At 37.1% G+C, this 17,571-nt stretch overlaps 1 protein-coding gene across 3 annotated transcripts in view; it reads right to left on the bottom strand.

The window, feature by feature from the left end:
• Positions 1–17,571, bottom strand: part of RHBDD1 (rhomboid domain containing 1) — a 175,223-nt gene that overhangs the window by 95,684 nt on the left and 61,968 nt on the right. For 2 of the 3 annotated variants that reach the window (XM_077155328.1, XM_077155331.1), the window contains exons 4-5: positions 16,504–16,592; positions 8,329–8,385 (exon numbers count right to left, since the gene is read on the bottom strand). In XM_077155328.1, coding sequence (XP_077011443.1) covers positions 8,329–8,385; positions 16,504–16,592 — 146 coding nt within the window. The remainder of the gene's footprint in view (positions 1–8,328; positions 8,386–16,503; positions 16,593–17,571) is intronic. The other variant, XM_077155329.1, reaches the window with a different exon arrangement.

Genomic DNA, 17,571 nt, shown 5'->3' with positions numbered 1-17,571 from the left:
CTTTGCATTCCAGACAGACAGAATAGAGTCCCTGCTGAACATAGGGCATTCAGGAGATATTCTAGAAAACACCTCGGTGATAAAACAGAATTAGTCCTAGAGTAAAGGTTACTTTAGATCCAGCTTAACAGAACTTAAAAACAAGCCCCAGAAGGAGCACACTACTCCTCAAGAGACTTAATAAAGTCCACTTTTCTTAAAAGGAATATAATAAAATCAGCATTTAATAATGTAAAGTTCATATCTTCTGTCCTAATTTTCCAGGGCTTCTCTGACAAATACAACTTCCTGGGCTTAAACAATAGGAATTGACTGTCTCATCATTTTGGAGGCTAAAAGTCCAAAATCAAGGTATTGGCGGGCCATGCTTTCTCTTGGAGTTTTGCAGCATTCTAGTGCTGGCTTGCCACAATCTTTGGAGTTCCTTAGCTTATTGATTAATCTCAGCTTCCATCACACAGTAATTTCTGCCTTCTCTGGCTTCTACTTCTGACATCTATTGACGTACCCAATTTTCCTCTACTTATAAGAGCTTCGGGCATATTAGATGAAGTCCACCCTTACTTATTTTGGCGTCACCAAAATTAATAACATATTCAACAATACTATTTACAAGTGGGTTCATACCTGTTTGCCCAAGGGTTAGGACTTCTCTCACACCTATCATCCATTCAAAAATTACCAGATGATCAAAAAAATGTTATCCACAACTGAGAGAAAAATTAGTCAATGAAATGTAGAAAAAAAATAATAGAGGATAGATTCAGTAGTCAAGAACTTTAAAACAGCTATTATAACTATTCTAAAGATTTAAAGAAAACCATGAGTATAATGAGGAAAGAAATGGAAGATATAAAAAAGAAATAAATGAAACTTCTAGAGCTGGAAAAGGCATTCCCTAACAGAAAATTTTCGCTAGATGGGATTAGATTAGATTAGATATTAGCAGATTAGATATTACTGAATAAATATACGAGAGCTTGAAGACACAGCAATAGAAACTATCCAAACTGAAAACCACTCACAAACATGCACACATCAGTGACTTATGGGACAATATGAAGCAAGCTAACATAGGTATAACTGGAGTCTAGAAGGTGAGGGGGTGGAGGGATGGAGCAAAAAAAATTTTTTTTAATTCCTTGATAACACTAAAGCTGAAAGAATTGATTACCAAGAGACCTGTACTAGAGAAAATATTTAAGAATGTTCTCGAAACAGAAGAACTATAGATAGAAATTTAGATATACACAAAGGGAATGAAGAAAGCTGAAAATGGTAAATACATTAAAGTAGACAGATTAAAAAGTAATTCTAAAATACTTTGTCAGTCCAAAATAAGGTAAAGGAGGAACAGAAGACTAAAAAACAAAGGGGGGGGAGAGATAAAAAAAAGAATAAAATGGCAAACATAAATCCAATCATCATCAATGACTATATTAATATTAAATAGTAGAGGCCATCAAAATGGACAAAAAAGAAAATATATGCTATAAATACACAGATAGAATGAAAATAAGTAAATGGAATAGATATATAATACAAATTCAGGCATACGAAAGCTACAGAAACTATATAAATATCAAAAAGAGTAGCAATTAAGATAAAAGGCATTACCGGAGAAAGAGTAGGACATCTCATAGTGATAAAAAGTTCAATATATTAGAAGGATATAACAATCATAAATGTATATGCACCTAATGACAGAGCTTCCAAATACATGAAGTGGCAACTTTGAGGACTAGGCAAAATGGAATAAGCTCACTAAAGCCTTTTCCTTTCCCACCGATTCTTATTAATTTAGGAAACTATGAACTCTGAACAGAATACAAAAAGCAACTACCTGAAGACCCTGAGAAGTAAATGGGAGCAGACAGATAAGAGAGGGAAGACAGAACCTGAAGCATGACTAGAATGGCACTGAGTTTCCTATTTCTTTTTTTTAACTCTATCTCCTGGCTTTGACCCAAAGACAGTCCTAGTCATAGGGAAATGTGCAGCAGACATGGACAAAAAAATTTTAAGAGAACCCCCGCTTTCCAACCAAGGGCTGAGAAAAGGGGCCACTGTGAGGTGGGAAGCAGAAGGAGAACCTCTCTTTTAAAATTTTTTTTCCCTCTCCTGCCCTGCCCTGCCCTAAGGTCAGCCACAGGATAAGAGCTGGACTGCCACACAGAGAGTGGCACAGGCACCTAAATCCCAAGGGAAAATATGTCTCTCTGGCCACAGGGAAAAGGGACTCTTGTTCAAAGGGAATGTGGGGAAAGCTCCATTGCTTTGTTTTCTTTTTTCTCTCACTGCTTACTCTGTGAGGGGCAGCCCCCAGTTCAGCACAACTTCATAGCAGCAGAGAGAATTAAATCTCTGAAAGAAACCCGCCTTTCTGGCCAGAGGAAACAAGAAAAGGGGTCCTTGGGAACTAAAGAGTGTGGGGTAAATTGCAGAGAAGAAGGAGGCAGAGAAAGGAATCCCCTAATTCTGTGTATCAACTGACACATGTCCTGGGCTCACCCCCAAATGTGCATGCCAAGAACACACTCAAAAAACATGGCAAAGGCTTTGAAAACTGAATTACAATATAACCTGCTACCCAAATATCAGGCTAACCCATGAACGGTGCATGCACAGGGAAGACCCAAATAGTACATAGTAAAGGCTTTGAGAAAGGGATTTATATTGGAATTTATCTTCAACACAAGGCGAGACAGACTTGTGATCTGTGCCTACCTACGATGACAGAAAAGAATCAATATTCTGCTGTATATGTTAACAGGACCCAGAATCTCACAATGTGATATTCAAGATGTTCAGGGTAAAAGACAAAATTATTAGATATAAAAAAAGAAGAATGGCACCAATTCTTAAGGGAAAAAGACAAACATCAGACACCAACCACAAGATGGCTTAGAAGCTGGAATTACCAAACAGACTTTAAAAAAGATTTATAACTATGCCCACGAGGTAAAGACAAACCCTCTTGAAGTGAATGGACAGGTACAAATTCTCAATGAAGAAACAAAATTTATTAAAAAAAAAAAAAAGAAACAAATGAGAATTGTAGAACTGAAATATAAAATATCTTTTAAAAAAGTCACTGAAAAGGTTCAATAGCAGAATGGAGATGGCAGGATGAGAGGTAAAAATCAGTGGATCTGAAAATAAAGAAATAGAAATTATCCAATCTGAAGAACAGAGAGGGAAACAATACTGATAAAAAATTAACAGAGCTTCTGGGACTTGAAGGACCTTAAATGTCTAAAATACATGTCATTGAAATTGCAAAAAACGAGAAAGCTTTATGTAGAAGAATTTTGAAGAAAAAATAACTGAAACCTTTGCAAATTTGGCTAAAGAAAAAATATATGAACATAAATGGACAGAATTAGGGGGGAAATTATAATTGGAGATATTAACACCCCTCCCTTAGCAAAGAGAACAGACAAAAAATCAGAAAAGACATAGAAGACACGAATGAGCTCACAGTCCACCTTGACTTAACTGATATTGAGGGAAGAGAACTACACAAAACAAAGGCAGAATACACATTCTTTTCAAATGCACGTAGTAAATTCACCAGGACAATAGGCCATACAAAAGTCTCCTTAAATCAAAAGGATTGAAACTATACAGAGTATGATCCCTGACAACAACAGAATCAAGTTAGAAATTATTAACAAAAAAAGACATCTAGAAAGCCCCCAAAATATATGGAAATTAAATAACACACTTCCAAATAACCCAGGGATAAAAGCAGAAATCACAGGGGAAATTAGAAAGTAGTTTTTTGTTTGTTTGTTTGTTGTTGCTTTTGTTTTTTTGGGTACATGGTCCGGGAATCGAACCCAGGTCTCCTGCGTGAAAGGCGAGCATTCTACCACGGAACCACCTGTGCACCCGAAAGTAGTTTCAACTAAATGAAAATGAAAGTACAACATAAAAAAACTTATGTGATGCACAGCTCTGCAAGTGAAACTACTGCCCTCCCTGCTACATGGGACATGATATCCAGGGGTGAAAGTCTCCCTGGTGGTGAGGGAGATGACTTCCAGGGATGAGTCTGTTCCTGGCACCCTAGGATCAACAATGCCATCCTGACCAAAAGCGGGAAAAGAAGTATAACAAATAAGGTATCAGTGGCTGAGAGAGTTCAAATAGAGTCGAGAGGCTATACTGGAGGTCACTCTTATACATGCTTCAGTTAGACACTGTTATCTATCATAACTTGCCAAACTCCAACCAAAACCATTCCTGCCAATCTCAAAGAATACCTAGGGCATTATATAAGATTCTAGAAAGATTCACTGCATTAGGGTAACTTCCCAGAAACCTACAACCTCCAGATGGGTCCCTGGACCAGATAAGTCCTGAAATGCAGAGGGGCCAGCCCCTCCAGAATATCAGCTAGGTCCATCCCCCTATCCCATATCATCAACAGCCCCTTCCAACTCGAAGAAGTTGGAATGGGCATAGCTCAAATACCCCGAAAGACTGGGAGAAAGATTAAGGGTGGTAGTGGAGTTATACAGAATAGGTCTGGTTTAACAAATGAGTATGTGCTGAATCATTATACTGATATTTCTTCTAGCCTCTAGTACCTTAGAGCAGCTAGAAATAAAAACCTAAAATTATGGAATTGTAACATATACCAAACTCTGAAATCTGTTCTACAACTAATTATTGCAATGTATTTTGAAATTTATTGCTGTTATGTATATTTAAAGAGAAGGAGTATAATAGAGAAGATAGGAGTTAACAAATGAATATGACTGCTGAATCATTATATTGATATTTCTTTTGGTCTTCAGTGTCTTGTAACAGCTACAAGAAAAAATGAAAAATCCTGGAACTGTAACCCATACCAAACTTTAAAATCTGTTCTATAACCACTTGTTAAAATGTACTTGGAAATTTATTCTTTTTTGTATATATTTCACAATTAAAAAAAAACATTAAAAAAAATTTATGGGATGCAGCTAAAAAATGCTCAAAGGGAAATACAGACACACATATACATATATAATCTAAATCAATCACCTAGAAAAAGATCAGTAAATTGGACCCAAAATAAGAAGAAGTAAAATAATAAAGATCAGAGAAAAATTAATGAAAGGTAAAACAGAAAAAAATAGAGAAAATCAATGAAGCCAAAATTTGGTTGTTTGAAAGGTCAACAACACTGATCAACCTCTAGCCAAATTTATCCAGGGGAAAAAAAACAAATACTAAGAATAAAATCAGAAAATTATTTTAAATCCTACAAACATACACATTACTAAAACTGACAGAAGATATAGAAAACTGGAATAATCCTTTATCTATTAAAGAGATTCAATTTATAAATAAAAACCTTACAAAGAAAACTTCAGGTCCAGATGGCGTCACTGGTAAATTCCACCAAACATGCAAGGAAGACAACACGAATCCCACACAAACTGTTTTAGAGATTACAGTACAAGAGAACACTTCTAAAATCATTTTATGAGGCTGTCATTAAAGACAGCAAATTGGCTAACTTTAATGAAAAGAAAACTTCAGACCAAGATCCGTCATAAACATAGATTGAAAACATCCTTAACAAAATATTAGCTAATCAAATCCCACAATATATAAAATGGATGATACATCATGACCAAACATGGTTTATTCCATGAATGCAAGTTTGATATAAAATAAGAAAATAATCAAGGTAATTGGCCAATTCATAGGATAAAAGAGAAAACCTATACGACCATAGCAATAGATATAAAAAAAGCATTTGAGAAAATTCAACATCCCATCAAAATTAAAAACTCTTAACAAATAATAAATAGAAGGAATTTTCTTGATCTGATAAAAAGCATTACAAAAAATTGCAGCTAATATTGCATTTAGGGAAAGACAAACTGTTTTCAAATAAATAAAAACTGAGCAAATCATACCAGTAAACTTGCACTACACGAAATACTAAAAGAAGTACTTTAAACTGAAACAAAACGATACCAGATGGAAACATGAATGCACAGGAAGGAATGGAGAATACTGCACACATAATATGTTGGTAAACATAAATGGCAGCCTTCATTTTCTTTCCTTCATTTATTTCAAAGAGAACTATTTAAAGCAAAAAAAAAAAACACTGTATTGTGAGGTATAACATAGGTAGAACTAAAATATATGAAAACAATAGTACAAAGGACAGGGGTAAACGGAATTATACAGTTTTAAGGTGTTTACATTTTACATGAAGTGATAAAATACTACTTCCAAGTAAACCATGTAAAGTCAAAGCTATGTGTTGTGATCCCTAAAGCAACCACTTTAAAAATACAAAAAGATAAAGGTAAAAAAGTGATAGAGATCTTAAAACACGATGCTAAAAAGTATTTCATTAATTCAAAAGAAAACAAGAAAGGAGGCCCAGAGGAACAAAAACCAAATGAGGCAACCAAGAAAACAATTAAAAAAAAACTTATCCCTCCTGGTAAGGATGTGGAGCAACTGGAACTCTCATATACTGCTGATGAGAATGTAAAATGGTAAATCACTTTGGGAAGCTGTTTGGCAGTTTTTTATTAAATACCTACTCTATGACTTGGAAATTCTACTTCTAGGTTTTTAACTAACGTATAAATAAAAATATACATCCACAAAAAGACTTCTACAAAAATGTTTAGAGCAGTTTTATTTTAATAGCCCCAAACTTGGGAAAAAACCTCAAATGTTCATCAACAGGTAAATGGATAAACAAACTGTGGTCTATTAAAACAATAAAACATCACTCAGCAATAAAAAAGAATAAACAACAAAGATGGATTTAAAACATTGTTCTGAATTAAAGATGCCAAACACACAGGGGAGTATTTCACCAAATGATTACATTCATAAGAAACTCAAGCTCAAGCTAAACTAACTCATATGTTTGCCTACGGGTGGTAGAAATTGACTAGAAGGGGACATAGTAAAATCTTAACACCAGCATTATTATTAGCGATCATCCCATTTTTCTGTACCACCCCAGTTCTTCCTTAAGCATCCTATTTTCTGTCATGCCCATTGGTCCTAGTAGTTTTTGCTATTTCATCTCTTTCAATGTACAGAGCCTATGTTCTCAGTGCCTTGACTATAAACTCCCTGAGACTGGAACCATGCTCTTCTCTTTCTCTCCCAAAACGGCTGGTGCACTGCAGAATGACTACCCACAAAATGTCACTGAGGAAACTAGCTTGTGGCTAAGAATATTTTTTTTTTTTTTTTTTTAAAGGAAAGACAGAGAGAAGGAAGGAAGGATAGAAGGAAGGAAGGAAGGAAGAAAGGGAAACATTTTTAAACATTTTCTTGTTTTATTGTATTCTGTTTCTCCGTTTTTGTTACATGGGCTGGGGCCGGGAATCGAACCGAGGTCCTCCGGCATAGCAGGCAAGCACTTTGCCCGCTGAGCCACCGCGGCCCGCCCGGCTAAGAATATTTTATGGAAAAATAAAGTCAATACATTTTCTTAGCAATAATTCTTTCTCCCCATATTATTTAAGCCAAAGGTTGAAAAATTACAGCTTATGGCGCACATCCAACATACTCTCTATTTTTGCAATAAGGTTTTATTGGAACATAGTCAAGGCCCATTCATTTACCTATTGTGTTATGGCTGCTTCTGGACTACAAGGACAGAAGTGGATAACTGTGGCCGAGAGCACATGGCCAACAAAGCCCTTAAAGCTTAAAACATTAACCAACTGGCTATCTACGAGAAAAGGCTGCCCATCCCAGGTTTGTGCTCTAGCAGTTCTCAATTGGCCTGAATACAAAAGATACCCAGCGCTTCCATGGCCCATTGCTTCTTTGCACACATGTTGGCTGTGACTGGTTCAGGATATTACAGTGCCCCTTGGAGTTACTGGACTGTAAGGGCTTTAGCCTAAAACAGCTCTTTATGCTTTTAACAGGAAATCATTTCTATCTATTTATACAGACATCTAAAAAAATACATTTCCTCTTTAACTCACGCAGAATTAAATATTAGAAGAATGTCCATCATATACCTGAAACTAACTTCTAACCCTTAATTAGTGGTACCATTTCTCAAGAGATGTGGGTCTGAGGGACCTCGTACCAATCATACAATTATCTCCATGCCAGAGTTAGCCCCATTCCTGCCATCACTACCAGCACGTCCAGATACGCTACCCAGGATACCCCTGCATCTCATTTTCATGCATGTCAGAGTACATTTCCATAACGTGTGAACTATTCTACAACAGCATAAACTAGTATTACCCTATAGTAGCTCTGGAGCAGTATGTGCTATACTTTTTAAATAAATTAAAAATTTATTAAATGAAATCAAGTGCTTACCTGAATTATTAAAGTAGTACTGTTGTCCTGGGTATCCACTATGGGAGTAAAAAATGTCTAAATATGAAGGAAACAAATATTTTAATAGCAGTCATAAGACTTTCATCTGCTAATCTATTCCCCAAAAATCAGGAGGTTGTTTGTGACAACGCCCAAGGTCACATCAAATGATGTCCAAACAATTCTTAAATCAAGCTCCCTTTTGGTTGGAGTCAGCCCTATAGGGAACAGACTGTGTGTGGACAGTGACCTTGTAATTTACACTCTCAAAAGCTCCTCAGAGGTTCCTATTAAGCTAAAGATAATCTTTGCTCAGATAAAGACAAAGATAGTCTTTGTATTCAGCCAGCACCCTTCACCTGCTTGATTGTCGTCCCCAGACTTCCCGTGTCACCTCAATTTTCAGTTCACTCTAGAACATTCTCTGACTCCACTGGAATAAAAGGCTATTCACAAGTAGTACAGAATGCTTGGTTCAACTTTTTTTTTTTTTTTTTTTTTTATTAATTAAAAAAAGAATTAACAAAACAATTAGAAATCATTCCAATCTACATGTACAATCAGTAATTCTTAATAACATCACATAGTTGCATATTCATCATTTCTTAGTACATTTGCATCGATTTAGAAAAAGAAATAAAAAGACAACAGAATAAGAATTAAAACAATAATAGAAAGAAAAAAAAACAAAAAAAACAAAAACAAAAAACCTATACCTCACATGCAGCTTCATTCAGTGTTTTAACATAATTGCATTACAATTGGGTAGTATTGTGCTGTCCATTTCTGAGTTTTTATATCAAGTCCCGTTGTACAGTCTGTATCCCTTCATCTCCAATTATCCCTTCTCTTTTTTTTTTTTTTTTTAATTAACGGAAAAAAAGAAATTAACCCAACATTTAGAGATCATACCATTCTACACATGCAATCATTAATTCTTAACATCATCACATAGATGCATGATCATCATTTCTTAGTACATTTGCATTGGTTTAGAAGAACTAGCAACATAACCGAAAAAGATATAGAATGTTAATATAGAGAAAAAAATAAAAGTAATAATAGTAAAATCAAAACAAAACAAAACAAAACAAAACAAAAACCTATAGCTCAGATGCAGCTTCATTCAGTGTTTTAACATGATTACTTTACAATTAGGTATTATTGTGCTGTCCTTTTTGAGTTTTTGTATCTAGTCCTGTTGCACAGTCTGTATCCCTTCAGCTTCAATTACCCATTGTCTTACCCTGCTTCTAACTCCTGCTGAACTCTGTTACCAATGACATATTTCAAGTTTATTCTCGAATGTCCGTTCACATCAGTGGGACCATACAGTATTTGTCCTTTAGTTTTTGGCTGGATTCACTCAGCATAATATTCTCTAGGTCCATCCATGTTATTACATGGTTCATAAGTTTATCTTGTCTTAAAGCTGCATAATATTCCATCGTATGTATATACCACAGTTTGTTTAGCCACTCTTCTGTTGATGGAGATTTTGGCTGTTTCCATCTCTTTGCAATTGTAAATAATGCTGCTGTAAACATTGGTGTGCAAATGTCCGTTTGTCTTTGCCCTTAAGTCCTTTGAGTAGATACCTAGCAATGGTATTGCTGGGTCGTATGGCAATTCTATATTCAGCTTTTTGAGGAACCGCCAAACTGCCTTCCACAGTGGTTGCACCCTTTGACATTCCCACCAACAGTGGATAAGTGTGCCTCTTTCTCCGCATCCTCTCCAGCACTTGTCATTTTCTGTTTTGTTGATAATGGCCATTCTGGTGGGTGTGAGATGATATCTCATTGTGGTTTTGATTTGCATTTCTCTAATGGCCAGGGACATTGAGCATCTCTTCATGTGCCTCTTGGCCATCCGTATTTCCTCTTCTGAGAGGTGTCTGTTCAAGTCTTTTTCCCATTTTGTAATTGGGTTGGCTGTCTTTTTGTTGTTGAGATGAACAATCTCTTTATAAATTCTGGATACTAGACCTTTATCTGATATATCATTTCCAAATATTGTCTCCCATTGTGAAGGCTGTCTTTCTACTTTCTTGATGAAGTTCTTTGATGCACAAAAGTGTTTAATTTTGAGGAGTTCCCATTTATTTATTTCCTTCTTCAGTGCTCTTGCTTTAGGTTTAAGGTCCATAAAACCGCCTCCAGTTGTAAGATCCATAAGATATCTCCCAACATTTTCCTCTAACTGTTTTATGGTCTTAGACCTAATGTTTAGATCTTTGATCCATTTTGAGTTAACTTTTGTATAGGGTGTGAGAGATGGGTCTTCTTTCATTCTTTTGCATATGGATATCCAGTTCTCTAGGCACCATTTATTGAAGAGACTGCTCTGTCCCAGGTGAGTTGGCTTGACTGCCTTATCAAAGATCAAATGTCCATAGATGAGAGGGTCTATATCTGAGCACTCTATTCGATTCCATTGGTCGATATATCTATCTTTATGCCAATACCATGCTGTTTTGACCACTGTGGCTTCATAATATGCCTTAAAGTCAGGCAGCGCGAGACCTCCAGCTTCGTTTTTTTTCCTCAAGATGTTTTTAGCAATTCGGGGCACCCTGCCCTTCCAGATAAATTTGCTTATTGGTTTTTCTATTTCTGAAAAATAAGTTGTTGGGATTTTGATTGGTATTGCATTGAATCTGTAAATCAATTTAGGTAGGATTGACATCTTAACTATATTTAGTCTTTCAATCCATGAACACGGTATGCCCTTCCATCTATTTAGGTCTTCTGTGATTTCTTTTAGCAGTTTTTTGTAGTTTTCTTTATATAGGTTTTTTGTCTCTTTAGTTAAATTTATTCCTAGGTATTTCATTCTTTTAGTTGCAATTGTAAATGGGATTCGTTTCTTGATTTCCCCCTCAGCTTGTTCATTACTAGTGTATAGAAATGCTACAGATTTTTGAATGTTGATCTTGTAACCTGCTACTTTGCTGTACTCATTTATTAGCTCTAGTAGTTTTGTTGTGGATTTTTCCGGGTTTTCGACGTATAGTATCATATCGTCTGCAAACAGTGATAGTTTTACTTCTTCCTTTCCAATTTTGATGCCTTGTATTTCTTTTTCTTGTCTAATTGCTCTGGCTAGAACCTCCAACACAATGTTGAATAATAGTGGTGATAGTGGACATCCTTGTCTTGTTCCTGATCTTAGGGGGAAAGTTTTCAATTTTTCCCCATTGAGGATGATATTAGCTGTGGGTTTTTCATATATTCCCTCTATCATTTTAAGGAAGTTCCCTTGTATTCCTATCTTTTGAAGTGTTTTCAACAGGAAAGGATGTTGAATCTTGTCGAATGCCTTCTCTGCATCAATTGAGATGATCATGTGATTTTTCTGCTTTGATTTGTTGATATGGTGTATTACATTAATTGATTTTCTTATGTTGAACCATCCTTGCATACCTGGGATGAATCCTACTTGGTCATGATGTATAATTCTTTTAATGTGTTGTTGGATACGATTTGCTAGAATTTTATTGAGGATTTTTGCATCTGTATTCATTAGAGAGATTGGTCTGTAGTTTTCTTTTTTTGTAATATCTTTGCCTGGTTTTGGTATGAGGGTGATGTTGGCTTCATAGAATGAATTAGGTAGTTTTCCCTCCACTTCGATTTTTTTGAAGAGTTTGAAGAGAATTGGTACTAATTCTTTCTGGAACGTTTGGTAGAATTCACATGTGAAGCCATCTGGTCCTGGACTTTTCTTTTTAGGAAGCTTTTGAATGACTAATTCAATTTCTTTACTTGTGATTGGTTTGTTGAGGTCATCTATGTCTTCTTGAGTCAAAGTTGGTTGTTCATGTCTTTCCAGGAACCCGTCCATTTCATCTAAATTGTTGTATTTATTAGCGTAAAGTTGTTCATAGTATCCTGTTATTACCTCCTTTATTTCTGTGAGGTCAGTAGTTATGTCTCCTCTTCCATTTCTGATCTTATTTATTTGCATCCTCTCTCTTCTTCTTTTTGTCAATCTTGCTAAGGGCCCATCAATCTTATTGATTTTCTCATAGAACCAACTTCTGGCCTTATTGATTTTCTCTATTGTTTTCATGTTTTCAATTTCATTTATTTGTGCTCTAATCTTTGTTATTTCTTTCCTTTTGCTTGCTTTGGGGTTAGCTTGCTGTTCTTTCTCCAGTTCTTCCAAATGGATAGTTAATTCCTGAATTTTTGCCTTTTCTTCTTTTCTGATATAGGCATTTAGAGCAATAAATTTCCCTCTTAGCACTGCCTTTGCTGCGTCCCATAAGTTTTGATATGTTGTGTTTTCATTTTCATTCGCCTCGAGGTATTTGCTAATTTCTCTTGCAATTTCTTCTTTGACCCAGTCGTTGTTTAGGAGTGTGTTGTTGAGCCTCCACGTATTTGTGAATTTTCTGGCACTCTGCCTATTATTGATTTCCAACATCATTCCTTTATGGTCCGAGAAAGTGTTGTGTAAGATTTCAATCTTTTTAAATTTGTTGAGACTTGCTTTGTGACCCAGCATATGGTCTATCTTTGAGAATGATCCATGAGCACTTGAGAAAAAGGTGTATCCTGCTGTTGTGGGATGTAATGTCCTATAAATGTCTATTAAGTCTAGTTCATTTATAGTAATATTCAGATTCTCTATTTCTTTGTTGATCCTCTGTCTAGATGTTCTGTCCCTTGATGAGAGTGGTGAGTTGAAGTCTCCAACTATTATGGTATATGAGTCTATTTCCCTTTTCAGTGTTTGCAGTATATTCCTCACGTATTTTGGGGCATTCTGATTCGGTGCGTAAATATTTATGATTGTTATGTCTTCTTGTTTAATTGTTCCTTTTATTAGTATATAGTGTCCTTCTTTGTCTCTTTTAACTGTTTTACATTTGAAGTCTAATTTGTTGGATATTAGTATAGCCACTCCTGCTCTTTTCTGGTTGTTATTTGCATGAAATATCTTTTCCCAACCTTTCACTTTCAACCTATGTTTATCTTTGGGTCTAAGATGTGTTTCCTGTAGACAGCATATCGAAGGATCCTGTTTTTTAATCCATTCTGCCAATCTATGTCTTTTGATTGGGGAATTCAGTCCATTGACATTTAGTGTTATTACTGTTTGGATAATATTTTCCTCTAACATTTTGCCTATCTGATTTTCCTTCTTTCTACACTCTTTTCCATATCTCTCTCTTCTGTCTTTTTGTATCTGACTCTAGTGCTCCCTTTAGTATTTCTTGCAGAGCTGGTCTCTTGGTCACAAATTCTTTCAGTGACTTTTTGTCTGAGAATGTTTTAATTTCTCCCTCATTTTTGAAGGATAATTTTGCTGGATATAGGAGTCTTGGTTGGCAGTTTTTCTCTTTTAGTATTTTAAATATATCATCCCACTGTCTTCTAGCTTCCATGGTTTCTGCTGAGAAATCTACACAAAGTCTTATTGGGTTTCCCTTGTATGTAATGGATTGTTTTTCTCTTGCTGCTTTCAAGATCTTCTCTTTCTCTTTGACCTCTGACATTCTAACTAGTAAGTGTCTTGGAGAACGCCTATTTGGGTCTAATCTCTTTGGGGTGCGCTGCACTTCTTGGATCTGTAATTTTAGGTCTTTCATAAGAGTTGGGAAATTTTCAGTGATAATTTCTTCCATTAGTTTTTCTCCTCCTTTTCCCTTCTCTTCTCCTTCTGGGACACCCACAACACGTATATTTGTGCGGTTCATATTGTCCTTGAGTTCCCTGATACCCTGTTCAAATTTCTCCATTCTTTTCCCTATAGTTTCTGTTTCTTTTTGGAATTCAGATGTTCCATCCTCCAAATCACTAATTCTATCTTCTGTCTCTTTAAATCTATCATTGTAGCTATCCATTATTTTTTCTATGTTTGCTACTTTATCCTTCACTTCCATAAGTTCTGCGATTTGTTTTTTCAGTTTTTCTATTTCTTCTTTATGTTCAGCCCATGTCCTCTTCATGTCCTCCCTCAATTTATCGATTTCATTTTTGAAGAGGTTTTCCATTTCTGTTCGTATATTCAGCATTAGTTGTCTCAGCTCTTGTGTCTCATTTGAGCTATTGGTTTGTTCCTTTGACTGAGCCATATTCTCAATCTTTTGAGTGTGGACAGTTATCTTCTGCTGCTGGCGTCTGGGCATTTATTCAGATTTCTCTTGGTGTTGGACCCAGCAAGGTTGTAATATTTTTCTGTGAAATCTCTGGGTTCTGTTTTTCTTATCCTGCCCAGTAGGTGGCGCTCGTGGCACACATTTGTCTGCGGGTCCCACCAGTAAAAGGTGTTGTGGGACCTTACACTTGGGAAAACTCTCGCCGTCCTGGGGGTTCGCTAGCCGAAGCGGCTTGAGCCGGCCCGGGGTCCGAACGCAGGGAGGGTGTCCGAACGCAGGGAGGGTTGCTGGTCGCCGCAGCCAGGGAAAGAGCCCGTCCGAATTTCCTAGTCGGCCCTGGGCAACAAGCGTGGCGGGAGGGCGCCAGCGGCAGCGGCCCGCCCGAGAGAGTGCACGTTCCCCGGGAGTCACGGGGTCACCGTTCTCCGCGGCCTGGGGGTTTCCGATCCAATTCTCTCAGTTGGTCCGGGGGCTGTGCGTGGTGTGGGCGCCAGTCGCCTTGGTTTCAGGGGACCGCCTCTCCAATTCTCCCAGCCGGCCCGGGAAGGGGGAAGGGAGTAACTCCGGCCGCTTGCCACCCCGCCCGGTAAGGCCCGCGCGCCTCGGCGATCTCACCCGAGCTGCTTCTCTCAGCCAGCCAACCGTTCCAGGATGGGGTACGCTGTCTTTTTTATCTCTGTTGTGGCTTTGGGCGCTTTCTGTATCGTTTCTACTCCCCTAGTAGGTGTCCTGGAGAAGAAACTAAGATCCACGCGTCTTACTAAGCCGCCATCTTCCAGGAAGTCCTGGTTCAACTTTTAGTATTTAATTTTCTATTGTAACTTCTAAAATAGAATGGTATAAAAATAAGTCTCCATAGAAAATAGGCAATATTTTAAGAAAGAAAACTAGGAGTCTAAATATTGTAATTGTGGGGGGAAATCCTCTTTACAAACAAAACAAAACACTTGCCTAAGTTCCATAACATGTCTGCAGATAACTTTACCAATCACATAATCTTGAGAGACACACAGAAAAATGAAACAGTACTAAATTCCTGATAATAATTTCTTTTCTTTTATCAATATTGAGAGCATTTGGGCCACAGAGCTCATTTCTAGATTTCCAAAATTAAGTTGTAACAAAAATATAATAAAGCTGGACATGCATAAATGAATCTACTGCTGCCTCTTCTAAGCACACACACTGGAAACACAGTAATAAGCAAATGCAGACAAACAGGATTCTTAGATGCAAGGCAGCCTGTAAAAATCATGCAGAGTAAACACAACCTACTAATAAAAGTGACAGCACAGTGAGCGGAAAGCTTTCTAATATCATGAATATTATATAGTTCTCCAGATTACCAGTCATTGGCACAAACTGTGAAAACAAATTATTTATGGTTCACGAAAAGGTAAAATAGTCTCAGAAGATTTCCCATGAATAAAAGATAAAATATAGGAACTTGTATGGTCTATAAAACAAGTGTTCGCAAAATAGTTTCCTTGCAAGTCAAACCAGTAGTATAGCAATTTAAATTAAGAGGTCTACAAAACATATATATTTTCAAATAAAGTGTTTTCATTGTGCATTAATTTGAAGGGGGGAAAAAGCCAGGACTAGGGCATCAAACATCAACAGACTTGGTTTTAGGTCTCCATCTGTCCTGCTGGAGACTCTGTGATCATTCTGAATTACTTAAAATTCTGGCCTTACACTTCAGCACAGTGGTTTTTGTTTTTTCACTCTGCCTAGTACATATATTAATTCATGTAATATTCTAGAAGGATGCATTATTTTAAACCTACTTTAGCTCTCTGCATGTTCAAGGAAATCATGATTTCCTGTGAGTAGCATTAAGGCCATCCCCAGGAAAGCCAAGGGTTACCACCTGGGCTTGCAGCCTATTTTCTGAAGCAGTGTGAAGAAATATACCAGTTATTTTACTTCTTGATTTAAAAAAGGAAAAGAGCACATTAGGGAATTCCTAGGCTGAACCACAGGGAAACTTGGAGTTGCTTCTGTTCACATTAAAATTACGATGAACTTTTAACTTGTCATGCAATAGGTGTTTTGTTCAGTACCTGCACATGTCTTCATGATTTTCTTCAGAGGCCCTTGAGTGTACATTAGTCCAACAAGAATCCCAGCCAGATGTCCAGCGAAGGAAGTCCTAGGAGGGAAGGAGAGCCTTTGTGAGTGTTTATTCTGCTACTGATTAGATGCATTCTGTCTTCTCATTAGCCCAGGGCATGTCAATTAGTCACAGTCTGCAGACTTTGTTCCACATCACATCCTCTATGCTGAGCAGCATTTACCTTAGTCCAAAGAACATCTCCAAATTAAAAAAAAAAAAAAAAAGAGCAATCACCTCATGTTTAAAAAGCAAAACACTCCCAACCACAAGAAGTGGGTTGACCTGACCCATGCAGAGTAACAGAAGCATTTTGTCAAGACAACCCATTCTACTTCTTCCAGGTTTTCTCCATACCTCTTCTCATAAACATAAAAGAAACCAGTCTTCTCTGCTCAGAATTAAATCTTGAATTATCCACCCACTGTGGAGGATATTTACATGTCTGCCTGGCTGTCTCTCTTCTCTCTCTCCTACAGACTCTCTGAGGATAGAAATGAGGTCTTATTCACCATTTTTGCAAAATTAGAAGTTCAAAAACTGTGCCAAGAAAGTGAATATATTTCCAAGGTGTTCTAGTTTGCTAGCTGCCAGAATGCAACACACCAGAGATGGATTGGCTTTTAATAAAAGGGGATTTATTTTGTTGGTTCTTCAGAGGAAAGGCAGCTAACTTTCCACTGAGGTTCTTTCTTACGTGGAAGGCACAAGATGGTCTCTGCTGGTCTTCTCTCCAGGCCCCTGGGTTCCAACAACTTTCCCCGGGGTGACTTCTTTCTGCATCTCCAAAGGCCTGGGCTGAGCTGCTAGTTGCTGAGGTGAGGAATGCTGAGCTGCTAGGCTGTGCAACATTGTGCTCTCTCATTTAAGCACCAGCCAATTAAATCAAATGTCACTCATTGCAGCAGACATGCCTCCTAGCTGACTGCAGATGTAATGAGCAACAGATGAGGTTCATGTACCATTGGCTTATGTACGCAGCAACAAGACTAGGTATGCTCACCTGGCCAAGTTGACA

Source organism: Tamandua tetradactyla, chromosome 3 (assembly GCF_023851605.1).
Source record: "Tamandua tetradactyla isolate mTamTet1 chromosome 3, mTamTet1.pri, whole genome shotgun sequence".
Classification (NCBI taxonomy): Eukaryota; Metazoa; Chordata; class Mammalia; order Pilosa; family Myrmecophagidae; genus Tamandua; species Tamandua tetradactyla.
This window is presented reverse-complemented; position numbering and strand designations above follow the sequence as displayed.